The sequence below is a fragment of the Tenrec ecaudatus genome, chromosome 5, assembly GCF_050624435.1.
Source record: "Tenrec ecaudatus isolate mTenEca1 chromosome 5, mTenEca1.hap1, whole genome shotgun sequence".
NCBI classification, from domain to species: Eukaryota; Metazoa; Chordata; class Mammalia; order Afrosoricida; family Tenrecidae; genus Tenrec; species Tenrec ecaudatus.
The window spans coordinates 15,181,176-15,198,007 of record NC_134534.1 but is presented as its reverse complement, the minus strand read 5'-3'; the positions used below and the strand labels follow the sequence as shown (position 1 = coordinate 15,198,007).

Genomic DNA, 16,832 nt, shown 5'->3' with positions numbered 1-16,832 from the left:
GAAGAAGAGAGACTCAATAGAGACAGACTGGGAAAGACAGTCTTACACAACAACCTCTCACCCTGTCCCCCGCACCCCATCCCTTAACATCTCTCAAAGGCTTCCCTGCCCATCCATTCCCCAGCATGAAAGCAACAGTCCTGGGGACCCTAACCAAGGACCATTCTGTCCAGACAGTGGGTTTGCAAAGAGAGAACCCAATGCAGACAGCTCTTGCCAGCCAGCTGAGGTTACAATGACCTCAGGGGTAATTTGCTCAGCAAGGAGACTGCTCAATGTCTTTACTTCCTGCTTCTTCCCCACAAGCTCCAAGTCTGGCTCCTTAAAGGGTGGGGGAGCCTCTGCTCTAAGAGGTGGAGACATTGCTATGCGAATTTTCCACCTTGAGAAACACTTCACTCCCAAATCTACAAGGCAGGATGACAACGATGGCTCCCACCAGATGACCCGGGCACCATGCCCTGCTCATAGCTCTTTGTAAACAGGGTCCAAATCAGAATCACAAGGTCAGGGTCACAAGAGAAGCCCTCTGAGGTAGGCCCTGGACTACAACCCAATTCACAGAAAAGGACACTGCGGCTCCGAAATCTCCCAGGGACTCAAATCAGATCCATTTCACAACAAAGTCAGTAGGGACTGACTCTGAATTTCAACAGGGGGGATGCTGTCACTGGGTGGGCCATCGATTTTCTAACCATGGTGAGCTCAGGAGTGACAGGGTGGAACTGTCCCATAAAGATTTCTAAGTTATCATCTTTAACAAGAGCAGCTCTTTCTTCTGTGGGTTCTAACTGCCAAACTTTCCATTGGTGGTTGAGCACACTTAACCTCTGTACCAAGACAGTTCTTACAGGAAGGGTTTGTGAGCTGGTCAGGAAGCTGTGCTACAAAGCAAGCACTCCTTTTACTTGCTGTTGTTAGACGCTAGAGTCTGCCTGTGCCCTCTTTACAATAGAAGGAAACTGCGTCACCCCCACCATCGTTGTTGCTGTGTGCGCCCACTGTTGCAGCCACTGGGCCAAGTCACTTTCTTGAAGGCCTCCTCCTTCACTGCTGTCCCTCGACCTAGCAGGATGGCCTTCTCTAAAAACTAGTCCCTCCCGTTTCCATGTCCAAGGTACGTGCGACAAAGTCTCACCATCCTTCTTGGAAGGAGAATTCTGCGTGTACTTCCTCCAACACGGCTAAGTTTGTTCTTCTGGACTCATTGGTATACTCACTGTTCTTTGTCAATGGAATAATTCAAAGGCATCGGTCTTTATTCAGCCTTACTTATTCAAAACAAAAGCCCCAACCAAAAGCAAACATAGTCCAGATTTCACACGCATGGACTTTGGCTTGGGTCGGGTGCGCCTGCCTTACTCTCCAAGTGACCTCGTCATTCTCATGTTCTCTACTTCCAGCCAAGATCCACCTGCCGTCAGCAATGATGCCCTTTGTTCCACGTCCTCTTGTGAAGCCAACTTGAATTCCTGGCAGTTCCCTGGCAAGTACTGCTGCAACCACTTTTCAGTGATCTTCAGCAGAATTTTACCTGCATGGGACATTAATGATGCTATTCAGTCATTTCCACATTCCCTTGAATCACCTTTCTTTGGAATGGCTACAGAGATGGATAGCTTCCAGCTGGCTGGCCAAGCTATCCGTCCATTGTCCTGGCATAGACACGGGAGCATTCCCAGCACGGCCTTGGTTTGTTGGCACATCTCGATTGGTGTCCCATCAGTCCATGGAGCCTCGGGGGCTTTGTGTTTGGGTCTTCTTCTTTGGGGGTGGCCATCATCTTTAGTGCAGCTTAGACTTCTTCCTTCAAGAGCATCAGTTCTTGATCAAACGTCTAGCCAGCTCCTTCTGGCACAGCAACTCTGTCTGTTCCCTTTGTATTCTTCGTACTTAGAAAGCATTTGTATCCAGATCCGCGCCCTGCAGTGAGGTAGCCACTGGCCACAAGGGGCAACTGAAGTGTAAATTAATCATCCCATTGCTGTTGAGTTGAATTCTGACTCATCTGGACCCTGTAAGGCAGAGTCTATCTGGCCCACAGGGATTCCAGGCCGTGAATCTTTACAGACGGCCATGTCTGTCTCCCTCAGGACAGCCGGTGGGTTCAACATGCCGTCCTTCCGGGTAGCAGCCAAGAGCTTAACCTCTCTGCTCTCCTTAAATTAATTACAAGCGAATAAAATTAAATATGCAGTTCCTCGGTGGCACAAGACACATTTCAAGTGTTCAGTGGTCACATGTGACTGGGGCTAACATATTAGCCAATGCCCATCATTGCAGAAACCCATACTGGACAGCATTCTCCGACATTCCTATAAAAACCGCAACTTCCTCAAGGGCTTTTGGGGAGGAAACACTTTGATGGGGCTCAAACTGGGGACCGAGGAGCAGAGAGCCAGAGAGCTCAGTGGTTCCCAACCCTGGCTGCACACTAAAATCATCTAGGGTGCTTTAAAGAACCCTCATGCACAGTGAGTCCCCCAAACCCAAACTCCTCTGGCCACTCCTTTCTTGGCCCTGCAGACCACCAGCGGCCCAGGCCAAGCCTGCCGCTAGCCCACCACCACGGCTCACTCCAGAGAGGCGCTGGTGCTGAGCGAGCTAATGCTTTTATTGCAGTCCAAAGTCTCTGAGGGAGAGAGCAAACAAAAAGACACGGGGCTCAAAAGGCACTCAATTGATTTCTCTTCTGTTTTTTCCCCTTCACCCACTTAAGCTAGACAGGAAAAGAAAAGACACTTAGAAACCATGACCCTGGCCAGATAGGCCAAGAATTGGCAGGGCAGGAAGGAAGGCTTTTTTTTCTTTCTTGAGTGGGGTAGGGGGCGACCCCATCGACTTCTCCAAACACTGACTCGCAATGGCTCTCGACCGACTCAACCCAACATGGAGGGCTACCACGGGGACATAATTAACTCCAGAAAGCTCGTTTACAAGGGCCCCAGACCTGGACACAAAACAAGTTCAAGGTAAGGCGGCTCTCTTTGAGGAGTCATTTGAACTTTGGATGAACTGGTTTAAGTCATTTAACTGGGCGGTCAGGGGGAGGTTCTTGGGTAGCGCAGCCTGGGGGTCCAGTGGACGCTGTGGACCTCTAAGGGCAGCCCTGGGGCCTTCACAGGGCAGGCGGCATGTGCTGCCTATGGATCCTTGGGCAGATGCCAAGGGTGACAGGGTCAGGCATCTGACCTGAAGAGGTTGCTCCCCCTGCAACTAACTCCAGGGGGCTGGTGGAAGAGGGAGTGTGTGTGTGAGTCTGGGTACTTTAGAGAAACAAATCCACAGAAACGCATGTATAAGAGAGAGTTTTATATAAAGGGTAAGTGCACATCAAGGAAATATCCCAACCCAGTGCTGCCCAAGCCCACAAGTCCAACATGAACCCACTAACCCATATGTCCAACACCAATCCACAAAGACCTCCTCCATCTCACAAAACACACCCAATGATGCCGACTGCAGGAGGAAAGCCAAGTCAGTGAGTGTGTAAGCATCTCGTGCTGGCAGGGGTCTCCACACGGCTGCTCCAGCACCCAGGGCTGCATCGGGGTAGGTCCATCTGCATGGACCTTGGGGATGTCTTACAGATAATGAGCCTTGCCAGCTGAAGCAAACAATTGGCTAAGGCAGCTGCATCCTGGTCCAACCATCACAAAGCAAGAGACCCGAGAACTAGAAAGGGGGGGTGGCTCACCGAGTCATTTATCTCTCCCCGCTTCAATTAACCAGCCAGGTTGGCACAATAACCTTTAACTCAGGGAGCACACGTTGTCTGCTGGAGACGCCTGAGACCAGGAATACCTGACAGGTTGATACAAGGTGAACTAAATGGTTCCCACCAAAGTGGTCGCCAGATAGGAGGTGGCTCCCCATAGCAATCCCCAGAGCATCTCAGTTCAAGCTCCCCCTCATGCCAGCTCAGCGGCAGGCCCAGAGACATCCCAAGCCCTCCCTTTAGTTTCCTGTAGGGCACAGGCAGGTGAAATGGGAGCCACTAGAAAAAAATCCCCCACCCCATTTTAAGCATGTGGTTAAGTGTTCAGCCTCTAGCCCCACCCAAAGTCGATACTTCTAACCTGCCAGCCATTCATCGGGAGACAAGCAGTCTTAGAAACCCACGGGGGCAGTGCGACTCTGTCCAGTGGGGTCTCTGAGCCAGGATGGACTTAACAGCAGTGGCCTTGGCTTGGGTTGACCAAGATGGCTTTAGGGTCAAGTCAGCCAAGGTCATCGTTTCTAAGTGTCTTTTCCTGTCTGGCTTAAGATCTGAATAGCACCTCCACCCGGCCGTGGCCTTACACTAATTCCTGAACCTCTCCCTAGTCTCAGTTTTCTCATCTGTAAAGCGGGCGCAGATGTGAGGACAACATGAAGTCGTGCACAATAGGCACAATGCCTAGCACACAGTAGGCCCCCACGGCAACCTCTGAGAGGTGGGAAACACTGACAACTAACGGGAAGGAGGGGGGTGAGAGGGGGCTGTTCTGGAAGGGATCGCTAGGCCGCGTGGGTTTTATTATTTGGATGTATGGTGTGCACAGGAGCCCGGGGGCACAGTGGAAACCAGTTGGAGTGACAAGGACAAGGTTATCGATTCAAAACCACCAGCCGCTCCTCAGGAGAAAGACGGGGCTTTCTGTTCCCGTGAAAAGTTAGTCTCAGAAACTCACAAGGCGTTCTACCCTGTTGATCGAGTTGCTATGAGTCAGCATTGACTTGACGGCGGTGAGGTATTTTGTTTGGTTTTGTATGTGCATAGCACACACTCAGATGAAATCTTCTGCGATTTCCAGCTAATCCAAAGGCGGGCTGGGCAATGAAACACAATGGGCTCCCTTAATGCTCAGCCAATTAATTTGGCCCCATTTGTCTCTCTGGTTTGCTACTTAATAAGGCCACATCATCCATGCCATCTGCACATCAGCGTTAAACTGCTCACGGCATCAGCCGGGACTCTCTAAGGGGCCCCAAATACTTGTCCTCCGTCCTAAACCACGAAATGCGTCCTTTGGTTTTTGTCTGGCTTGGGGAGAGGTTCTTTCTTTGTTTTCTCCAGAGGTGCAGGTTTTAGGGGAAAGTGTCCTGCAGGCAGTTCCGAGAAGTAATGGGGAACCTGAAATGAGCTCACTTTTCCACGCCCAATCTGAACATCTCCGTGGTCTCCCTCCTGAAGGGATCCTGCCAGCGCTCGCCCATCCCTGGGTGGCTGGATGGGAGAAGCCTCCAAGAAAGTCATAGAGAAAGCATCTCCGATCAATAGTTTCAACGTCTTCACCTTCCGAGAATTTTAACAATCTCTGATGAGCCAGCTAAACGCACAGGCGAGATGCAAAAGGTGAGCCACGAGGCCAGCGGGCAGCAAGACTCGGTCTCTGTGGGACGGGCGGACGCCTGCGTGCACCCAGAAATCCTCGCTGTTTAGCTCGCATCCAAGTGGCACCGGGCGGCCTGTATTTTAACTTGCTGAAGTTGCCACTCAGACCTTGGTGTCTGCCGCCCAACCGGTGCAGGGTTCAACCTCGCGTTAATCTAGGAGGGAGTGCTGAGCCACACCAAACCATGCAACCTAAACGCTGCACATCGGGGTCTTCCTCCCAGTGGGAGGCTCGCCGCCAAGTTCCCACCCATTTTGCTAAAGATCACGTGGGAAGGGTTTCCCTACAGAACACATGCCCAGCCCCAAAGGACTTCGTTTCAAACCAGGAAAACCAGATTTGCAGCAACAAGAAGAACAAAACACGAAAAAGTCCGGTCTGCGCTTAAGACTTCCCAAACCCTGGGAAGCAAGGGCCCACTGTGGATCGTTCCCTGCTGCCAATTCCATGACATCTTTTCTTTACCTTCTTCTCCCACGGGCCTCAACAGAGGAAGTCATAAAAGACTGGCCAAACACGGCCATTTGCTGCGAGAAAAGCCAACGGGAGGCCCAGCTGGACTTTGCAAGATCTGTGCCTTTACGTCCCTGTCACCACTTACAGAGAGCAGACCATTTCCTGGACGGCAACTGACGGGAGCGGCCTTGCTGGGCATCCGCTATCTTTAAGAGGAAGCATTTTTTTAGAAGCCAAAGGGCAAGCCTTGCCGAGACTGTCACCCTTCCCCGAGCTGGACTGCAGGCCAGGACTGCATTGAGGGTCTCTGTACCGCCCACTGGACAAAGCGCTCTCCCTAGGGCTGGGGTGATGCACCAATGGGGGCTCACGGCCTAGCCCAAGACCCTCTACACAGCTTGCTGCTGGACGCCCTTCAAGTCGGTCTGACTCATGGCCACCCTCTGAACAATGAAACAGAACACTGTCTAGTCCTGGGGCGTCTTCATAATCAGTGGTCTGCTCAGGTCCACCGGGGTCTCAGCTTCCGGCACTCGCTCTGAGAATATTCTGTTGTGACCCAGAGGGCTCACCAAACTTTTCTTCCTAGTCCGTCTGAGTCTGGAAGCGCCGTGGAGGCCTGTCTACCATGGACAACGCTGCTCGCCTTTGACATGACTGCTGACACAGGTGCCACCCCACAGCCACCTGTTTGCCACACAGGAGGACAAGCTGACAGGCCACACAGTAGGCTCCACGTAGTAGGCCCTCAACAAACACAGGTCAGGGGGCCTCTCAGCTGATGGGGAAACCCAGGCCAAAGCAGTGGAGGGGGAAAAAAACACAAGCCTGAAATCACTACCCTGCCTTTGGACCCGCTACCCACATTCTTGACCTTATGATAAGTGAGGGAAAATATCATGACGTGCCTTGGAACCACAAAAGATTTCCATGGAATTCAAGAAGTCCCCTTTACCATTCTAATTTTAGGCCCAGCTGGGGAGAGAGGAGACTGGTGGCCTGGAGAAGTGGCGGGCGGTGGGGAGGAGCTGAATAAGGCCCCTATTCTGCTGGGCGCAGGTGCTGGTAACAAGACACCCCTCTCTCAAGCGAGAGGCAGGCGGGGTGGAGAATTCAAGGTGTGGCCTGGTGTTTTTTCAGCCCGTCACATTATATAACCCGTGCACACTCTCTCTGTACCTGGTGCAAAGGTCCCCTGCATCCGCCCCGATCAGCTCCTGTCATGCTGATTCTTGAGCAACACCGGTGAGGACAATATTTGATTTTAGCATCGCGCTCCAAACTCCCCGCCACCACCACTTTTCTTTGAAGCCAAGTTAATGATTACAGGGTGAACCACCCCCAAGCAGGGCAGCGGAGAACCCGCCCTGGTCTTAAAAGTCCATCAGCCACCATGCCAATTACTCTATGCCAGCCCTGTGACGTACAAGCACTGGTGCACCGGAGCACCATGCTCTTCTGGAGACCAATCTGTGAGAACAAGAGCAACTCGGAAGTGTGGACAGGCTGAGCCAGCAGGTCTGCGTCCATGGGGGGAGCAACTCAGAAAAGGAGGGGGAGACAGATGGCCCAGGCCAACGAACGCGATCCACCTCCCCCAACTGCACATGTCGGGATTGCTGAACTGGGATAGGTTTTCTTATGCATGTTGTCAACACCAACAAGAAATTACTTCCTAAAATAAAGCCAAGGCCAGGGCACAATGCGCTGTTCGCAGCATCCACGGCCACCTCTTGGGAGAAAGGTAAGGCTTTCCAACCCCATCAAGAGTTAGTCTCGGAAGCTCACAGGGAAGGTCTGCCCGGATCTACAGGGTCACCACGAGTCGGAACCGACTGAGCGTTGTGAGTTGAGTTCGGAGAAGCCCATTTCTGAAGGGTCCAGAACCTCCTCAAGGGCAGTCAGCATTGTCCACACATCCGAAGTCAGTCCGCTGGCCTTCAAAACGGTCATTTCTGGGTGAAACCTCCCTGGGTGAAAGAGCCCTGGAACCATGGTGGGTTGCACATTGGGCTGTTAATCTCAAGACTAGCAGTTCGAAACCACCAGCCGGAATTGCCTGGGAGAAAGAGGAGGCTTTCTACTCCCGTCAAGAGTTGCAGTCTCAGAAACCCAGAGGGGCAATTCTACTCTGTCCTCCGGGGCCACTTTGAGTCAGCAATGCCTCCAAGGCAGTGAGGTTTTGTTTTCTCGGCTTTTTTTGCTTTGGGGGGCCCTCAGGAGCCCTAGTGGCAGAGTAGTTAACCACTTTGCTGCTAACTATGACTCAGAATTGACTCATTAACAGTGAGGAGGTTGCTGTGTGTGGTTGTTGGCTGGTTCCCTGGGCAAACCAGCCCTGGGCCCTTCTCATCAGCCACATGAGCATCTCAGTTCTCCTTTCTCCAGGACCAATGAGCCTGGACAAGGGGAGCGGTTGGTTTCCTGGCAGGACACTGCTAAGTGATTTTACACACAGCCGCTCATTAGTGACCACCACCAAGCAGGGTCAAGACAGGAAAAAAACACCAGGCTGCCTCCTCCTCACGGGATCACTAAGTTCTTTCGCAGCTGTCCCTTGCCTCCAGAAAGACAAATGAGGGTTTCTCCTGCACCCTGCACACACACCCCAACCACAGAAAAGAGCACAAAACACACACCCTGACACAGAGGCCTTAGCTAGAAGTATCATTTGGAGAAAGCAGAGCGAATTCTCCCAGGTTGTGACGTGTCTTGAGATTCGGTGCTTTGGAAAAGCGGACAAGGTTGGGCCTTGAAATCCCTTTGGGTTTTTGTTTTTGTTTTTTCCTTCTCTTTTTTTGCCTCCAAAGAGGAAACGTCGACTCCCTTCCTGTGCTGCTAATTACACCGCCATACATTGTAAGGAGGCAAAGGCTAAGAATGAAACCATGTTTTTCTATTTTTTCACCCCAGGCCACACCACCCCATCTACTAACAAGCACACCAAAAATTCCTGTCAGGATGGCATTTCCAAATGGGTTTCCCAAATTAGGCTTGTACACACACACACACACACACACACACACACACAGATAAGGGACCCAAGGCATTTAAATCCCATCAGGGGCATTCACAGGACAGAAAACAAGGCTAAGCAGGCCATTCGCAAGCTTGCTGACGTCAGATATTAAGAGCCACTTGCACTGCTTCATCCATATGCATAGTATCCGCTGCCTAGCCTATACACCGAAGATCCAGGAAGTGCCCTTTGAACACCACTGCCATCTACGCCAGGAACTGTTGAAGGTGAAAACACCAGGGAAAGATTCAGCCACTACCTTTAGAATCACCACTCTTGGGAACCAGACTTCATCTTACCTAGCTCCCCCCAAAATCTGAACATCAGCCCAGGGAACAGCTCCATCCTCTGCTGTGTTGCTCTTAAATTTTTTTCCTGCCCAAACCAACCAATCTACAACAAGGGACACCTCCCCACAGGATGGAGAATCAACTCCAGAACTCAAAGGAAAGACCTCAGGGGCCACACAAGCCAGACACACACTAAAAGGGTATTAGATTAGAAGAAGTCTTTGGGGACCCCCAATCAAATGATTTAAAAAGAAGAAGTCTTTGGGGAGGAATGAGAAGTGAAACTGAATGGATCTGGGCTATCTTTCTGGAGTGATAAAAGTGTTCCAAAATGAAATTAGATCGCTGTGAACTGCAGGACTCTATTAATATATGAAAAACCTCTTGTTACTTTAAATGGGTGAATTACATGATATATATGAAATAGATCTCAATAAAGCTGTGATTGAAAGAAAAAAAAGTCTTTACCTGTAACTAGAACCTCACAGAGGGTAAAGAACACCTCAGAGCCACCAATCCCCCAGCCAGCATTTCCTACCAGGGCGGCCAAGGGCTGGCAGGTGGCAAGCAGACACCCACCCTCCAGCCCCTCACCTTGGGCAAGGTCCCTTCAAAAGGGTTTTGGATTCAAAGTGGTTGAATGGGAACAACGGAGCCTAGATTCTGGGTAGCAAGAACAAAGAGAGAGAAAACTCCAGATGTGAACGCTCTCAGACTGGGGGTGGGTGCAGGGCCTCTGGAGGCCCTGGGTTCCTTGCTGCAAGGGAAGGTCTAGAATCGGCCATTTCCCTCCTCAACACACACACACACACACACACACACACACACACACACACACACTTTACCAACAAGTCTCCAATTCCTCCCCTGGTAATTAGACTCAACCATGTGCGCCTCAAACCAAATCTTGTCTGATTACACAGCGTGTAGAATTTAAGTGAACAATAAATAATGCCCTAGAGTCCGTGGTGGGGCCATCCATCTCTGTCTTTAAAAGAGCACTTCAATAATTCCATATGTGCTGGGGGACCAAGGCACGAAGGGGGCTGCCTGTGAGGCGGGAATAATCCATCTAATTCCATGGGGGCTGGATTAGAGGCATTCCTGGGCAAGCAGGTCTCAGCTGCAGGCTAGGCTGCCTGAATGTCAATTCCTGACAAAAGGCAGGCAGGAGGCTTGCAGGAGGTTCTCAGCACGGATGAGCCTGGGGTGGAGGCACCTTGGAAAAGTTCACCCTGGGTGAGGTGGCAGTTGGGTGGGAAAAAGGGGAAGCAGCCCTGACAGCTGTGCATTCCTGCCCTAAATCCATCTCTGAAGCAGACCTTGGACTTCGGCAGACAAAAGCCGGGGCTGAAGAGGGCCTGTCCACACCCTATCTCCTCCAGCTCGCCAACGCTGCCCACTCCTTCTGGAAGTCGGGCTTTTAATCCACCACCACCTCCCCGGATCTGTGGAGGCAAACTGGGGCTGAGCCAGAGCCAAAGAGAAGCTCCTTAAATACACACAGAAAGAATAAACAACAAAAAAAACACTACCCCCACCAGCCCCCATTCCCACCTCCAGCCAGCTTACTGCTGGTTGGATTTCCTTTGGATGAGTTAACAGGGCCCTGATCTGCCTCTATGCACCAGAAAATCCACATAGTGGGTCAGTCCCACCCTTTGCAGGAAAAAGCCAGGGTGTTGTTCCCCCGCCCTTAACACACACACACACACACATACACACACACTCTTTTCTAGAGAAAACCTGGAGGTGTGTCTGTGTATGTAGCATGTGGGGGAGGGGGGCTTACAGTTCACCAGGGGGTCCTCAACCTCCAGTCCTGGGAGGCTCAGCTCAGGAAAGGCCGTGTCCCTGCAAGACTACCCGGGGAACTTCTGCTCCGCGCCCTCGGGAAGGCCGTGCACACCCTCACCAGCTTTGGAACACGCTAATTTGTTCCGATCCCCCTCAGGTAGACCTGGAAGCCACGGAGAGAGAGTGGGGGGAGACCTACTGCCTAGTCTCCCAAGCCTGGGGATGGGGGAGTCCTAGGCGGGCAGAGCCTCCCCCTGCACCACTGCCGCCCCAAGCGCCGCCACCCGATCCCTGGGGGAATCAGGTGTCCGCTCCGGGCATCAAGCCTCCGTGGGTCGCAGACACGCAGTCCGGGGCAGACAATGGAAAACTTGAGGCTGGGCCCTGGACCCCTGGGGTCTGAAATTGGGGCTGTCCCCTGGGACAATGAGCAGAAAGCTGGCAGGGGGGCTTCGGACGCCCCCCGGGGAAGCCGCCCGTCCGGGGACCCAGCAGAGACGGGAGCAGCGCCCAGAGTGAGCAGGTGACACTGGCTCCCGCAGGTGGCGGGCAGGCGGGCGGGCGGGCGCCCCGGTGGGGGCGACGCAGCGCGGGGAGGTCAGCGCGCCGGCCACCGCCGCAGCCGCGCCCCCGGCGTCCTACCTTCATGTCGCTGATGATGGTCTGGAAGAGGCCTCCGAGCGCGCCGCATTCCTTCTCAATCACAGCCTCCATTTTCCCGGCGCGGGCAGGGAGCACGCTCGCTCGGGCCGCCTGGACTGCGCGCGGAGCCGGGCTCGCTCACCCGGGCGGGATTTCGCCCCGAGCGACCCACCTCGGGCTCGCAGGGGGTCGGGCGGAGAGCGCCGAGTTCACCGGACGGTCTGTCCGGGGCCCCGAACGACGCCGCTCTCGACGCTGCCCGGGCTACTTGCAGCGCTCGGCTCCTGGCTTCGCCAAGGCCGGAGGCAGACTGCCAATCAGGCCACCACGCGTGCCCCCGACAGGAATGGCAGAGCCCATCTCGAGCAAGAGAAACCCGCCCGCCGGCCCGCGGGCAGCGCCATCGAAAAACGCAAGCGTTTCAAAGGCGGTGGGCTGCGCTGGGGGTTAAAAAAATCGCATAGCAGCAGAGCGGCTGTGCTCGCGGCGCCCGGATCTGTTGCTCCCGCGCGGCCGCCGCCTCCTTTTCACTCCTGCGCGCCGGCCCCGCGCGCGCACGCGACGGCCGCACTCCCGGGGACGTTCGCGGGGACGCGCGCGCTGGCCGCACTCCCGGGGACGTTCGCGGGGACGCGCGCGCTGGCCGCACTCCCGGGACGTTCGCGGGGCCGCGCGCGCGCGCCGACGGACGTGCGCGAGCTCCGGGCTGCGGGCGGGGCGGAGGGCGCGCGCCGGGGAGGCGCGGGGCGCCCTACGCCGAGAGGAGCCGGCCGGTGGCGCGGACAGGGTTCCGCCCCCACCGAGGACGCCCCGCGCCTCCTTCCTACGCTCCCCGGAGCCCCGCCGCGAGGGCCCACCCTGCGATGGCTCCGAGTCCCCGGGACGTTGGGGGGGGGGGTCCCCGCCGATCTCCGGGCCGGCACGCTTGCCCCGAGACACGCCTAGCGTGGTGCCAGGCGTGTGAGGAGCGCCCAGGAGCGAGCGCGGGAAAGCAGCTGCTACTGCAGCCTTGGGAGAAGAGACTGGCTTGGCGAAGTCAGGACTGCAAGTCACGGTTGCAAATAGCCAACTGGGTCATTCGCAAGTCCGGGGGCGGGGGCGAGCGCGTCTCCCGCGGTGCGCTGAGAGCGCGATCCGAAGTGGCAGCAGGCTGGCAAAGTGGATTGAGCTGCAGTTTCCAAATCAACGGAACCGGCCTAGAGCTTCTGTGCGTTGTCCTTGGGTTGTGGGGTTTGCTGCCGATCTTGAGGCCCACCGAGGACTCGGGCAAAGAGCCCTGTTGGAAGGTTTAACCTGGAAAGAACTCAAAGGTGCCAGGTTGCTCTGGACCCACCTCCCAGCTGCACAGCCAGGGTCACTCAGATGAACAAATGCCAAATGGGCAAAGGAGGGGGCCGAATCAAATGAGCAACTTTTAAAAGACCTTGAAACCTAGGCCCTTCAGGCTGGCTTGTCTCCTTGACCCGTGAGCTGGCCGTTTTAAGCATGAACTCGGCAGGACGATGGTGGGGAGGATGAGTAAGCCAGACACGATCTGCTATAGACTCGTGTCTGAGGCACACAGCATAGGAAAAGGCCTGGCTGGGAAAATTGCGTAAATGGAAAGGCTTCCTTGGCGTGTGGCTACGGCGATGAGCAGCTAACTGCAAGATAGGCAGTTCAGAGCCACCAGCAGCCCCAGGGAAACAGTGGGATGAGGCAACCCACTTAAGACAGATAGACAGTCTCTAAAGCCAAATTTAAGATCCCTGTCTCAGAAATTCGCAGGGGTAATTCTACCCTGCTGATAGGGTACCTGTGAGTCTGAATTGACTCAATGGCAGTGAGCTTGATTTTGTTTTTTGTTGGGGTTTTTTTTATTATTATTCTCCCAGAAAAGCAGACCTGGTGGCATATCAGGTTACACACATTGGACTGCTAGACACAAGGTCAACAATTTGAAGCTACCAGCTGTTCAGTGGGAGAAAGATGAGTCTGTCTACTGGCAGTTCTTCCTTACAGGGCGGCTCTGTGTTGAATGGACTCATGGCAGTGAGCTGGTTTGGGTGTGTAGGGTCAGGCGGTGGCAGTGGGTGGGTTTTATGAAGCTGCCATCACAGTGGCAGATCTCTTGGGCCCCTCTGTCCACCCCCTCCACTCCTCTCGCACATTTCTGGTAGGGGTATCTGCCTTTTGGAGTGAGTCTACCTCCCTGACAGTGTAGTGAGCTGCATAGTTGTAGCCCACCAGCCACTTCACAGGAGAAAGCAGAGACTTTTTGCTCCAGATTTCCAAACGAAAACTAAACTTCACTAGTGTTGAGTCAATTCTGATTTATTCAGAGTTTCTGAGACTGTAAATCTTTACATGAGCAAAGAAAAGCACCTTGTTCCTGGTGGTTTTGAACTGCTGGTGTTGAATCTACACTGCTCCATGCATCCTTCACTACCCCACAGGTCCTTTCCAGCCTTGGAAACCCACAGGGCAATGCTACAATGATGTCCTATAGGATTGCCAGGAGTCGGCACTGACTCCACAGCAGTGAGTGGAACCTATTTGGATAAGTTACTTAAGCAGCTGGGCCTCAGTTTCCTCATCTGTAAATTTCAGATATGATAGCATCCACCTCATAGGGCTGTTCGGGGTATTACCCCAACTTGTTGAATTAGTAAATGTTTTGTTATGTATATTTTACCACCATTTTAAAAGAACGAAAAGCCTACTGAACAGATTTGTACTCTTGACTTCCAGAGAGTTCCACAAAACCAGAAGTGCCCAGAGAGGGGGAGGTGCTTGGTTTAAAGAAAACTTGGGTGAGCCTGGTTACTGGGAGGGCGTTCAGCAGGAGGATGACAATATTAGATTAGATCTGCACCCTGAAATCATAGTAAGTCCCTGGGTTACAAACGTCTGACTTAGACAACTGACTTGCCCTTGAGGTTATATAAATTTGCCTTCTCTTTGAAAAGATCGGTGCGGTGGGGTGGAGTTAGGCTGCTGCTCCACGGCCAGTGGTTCTAACCCCTCCAGCGGCTTTTCAAAATAAAGATGAGCTCTTCTGCTCCCCAAAAGATTCACAGCCTCAGATCCCCGAGGGACCAGGAATTCTGTGTACTACAAGGTCGCTGTGTGTCTGAGTCAACTTGATGGCAGTGGATGGAAAAGATTAAGCTAACGCCTACTTGCAACCCACCCTAACATCTCCATCTCCATCACCTTCCCCTGCTGCACCTGCAGCATGTAAATAATTTAAAAGGCTTCAAAGCTAAGTAAGCATCATATGCATCTGTGCCAACTTACCTACAAATTCAGCTCAAAGACGCACTTAGGAAAACAAGTCTGTTTGTAGCTCAGGGACTGCCCGTCCATCCTTTCCCAGTGTTTGGGCATCCTTTCAGACCTCCCTCCCTTCAAAACACCAGGCATTCAGTGGCTAAGCATCAAGATCTGATTAACCTGCAATGCCTCCCAGGGGTCTTTACTTGGTGGTGATGGTGGAGGCGGGATTTGCTTGCTTGCGTTTGAGTTTTTTAATAGCTCTAGGGGAGGAGGAACCCAAAGGAATGAGTCTCTGGGAGAGGAATTGCAACCACTGCAGTTCCGGGAATAAAGAATTCCTCCTCGGTCCACTCACATTACTCTCCTTCTCGAGACCGGCCTCTGAACACGGGGTCAAACTCCACATCACCATCTCCCAGCTCTGTGACCTCTAGTAGATTACGTCATCTCTGGAGGCAGCCTAGATTTCCTCTTGGGAATCCCTAGCTGGTACAGTTAATGCGCTCCGCTGCTAGCAGAAAAGTTGGCAGTTCAGGTCCACCAGGGACCTGAGAAGAGGCCTGGCGAAAAGCAGCCATGTAGCACAGTTCTACTCAACCTCATGGGGTTGCCATGAGTCAGAAGCAACTCAGCAGCAGCTGGTGTATTTGACAGGACTGTTCTGAGCATGAAGTGCCTATAAAGGGCCTGTCACCTGGCAGTATCACACACACCTGAGTTCTCGTCATGGACCTGGTGCTTCTTAACTCTGCTGCCCTGAGGACCCTGTCTGGCCTCACACTTTGCTGCTAATTATAATCACCTGCGGGAGTTTAAAATTTCCCAAGGGATGCTGTGGGCTGAAACTGCAAAAAGGGAGAGGAAGTGAGGGAGGGAATAAGGGAGAGAGAGCAAAGGGGTGAGTGTGGGAAGAAAGAGAAGAAATGCAAAAAGGATTCCCAGCAGCACATTGGGTTAGGCATTGGACTGCTAACGGCCGAGGTTTGTGGTTCAAACCCACCACCCACTCCTTGGGAGACAGACTACTCTATAGGTTTCCAACCTATAGAGCAGTTCCACTCTGATCTACAGGGTCACTATGAGTCAGAATTGACTTGATGGCAGTTGGGTGGGACCTCTCCAAAAACCGAACTCGCTGCCATCAAGTTGATGCTGACTCATAGAGAACCCAAAGGACAGAGTAGAACTGCCCCTGTAAGGTTCTACTTTTTATAAGAGGAGAAAGCTTCATCTGTCTCCATGGAGTAGGCTGGTGGTTTTGAACTGCTGACCTTGCAATTAGTTATGAGCCCAACTCATAACCACTACTCCACCAGGACTCTTCATTCAATAAACCAACCAAACTCACTGCCATGGAGTCATTACTGACTCATAGCGACTCCCTGTGGGTTTCTGAAATGTAACGGTTTATGGAAGTCGAAAGCCCAGTCTTTCTCCCTCTGAGCTGCTAATGGTTTTGAACTGCCAACCATGCAGATCACAGCCCAGTGTGTACCACTACACCACCAGAGCCCTTAGCTTCATCTAATAGGATAGATTAGATTAGATTAGATTAGATTAGATTAGATTCACCGACAGATAGATATAAAAGTGTTCTGGACCAGACTTAGCAAATTTCAAAACAAAACAAAAAACTACCCATGCCCAAACCCTATCCCCCAGAATAATTGAAATATCTGGGGTTTGGGCTCCAGCAGTGTCTAATGTGACATATATATTTAATTCCATCCTCGTATGAGAAGCCCTGGTAGTGTAGTGGGTGCATGTTGGGCTGTGATCTGTCAGGTCGGCAGTTCAAAACCACCTCACACATGACCTTTCTGGAGCTTTGCTCTTTCAGTTCTGTGGGGGCATGTGGCAGTGACATCATCTCCTGTTAACTTGAGGAAGGGGTGGAGTTTAGCCTGTAAATCAGGTCAAAGCTTGATTACCTCGTTTGGAGGCGCTAAGGAGATAAAAAGCTCACTGGAGGGCAAACATACTCTGCTTGTC

At 52.8% G+C, this 16,832-nt stretch overlaps 1 protein-coding gene across 4 annotated transcripts in view; it reads right to left on the bottom strand.

Moving 5' to 3' along the window:
* Positions 1-12,114, bottom strand: part of MTSS1 (MTSS I-BAR domain containing 1) — a 166,309-nt gene extending 154,195 nt beyond the window's left edge. For all 4 annotated transcript variants that reach the window (XM_075549281.1, XM_075549282.1, XM_075549284.1 and 1 more), the window contains exon 1: positions 11,583-12,114. In XM_075549281.1, the coding sequence (XP_075405396.1) occupies positions 11,583-11,654 (72 nt within the window). In that variant the 5' untranslated portion in view covers positions 11,655-12,114. The remainder of the gene's footprint in view (positions 1-11,582) is intronic.
* Positions 12,115-16,832: the final 4,718 nt, after the last annotated feature.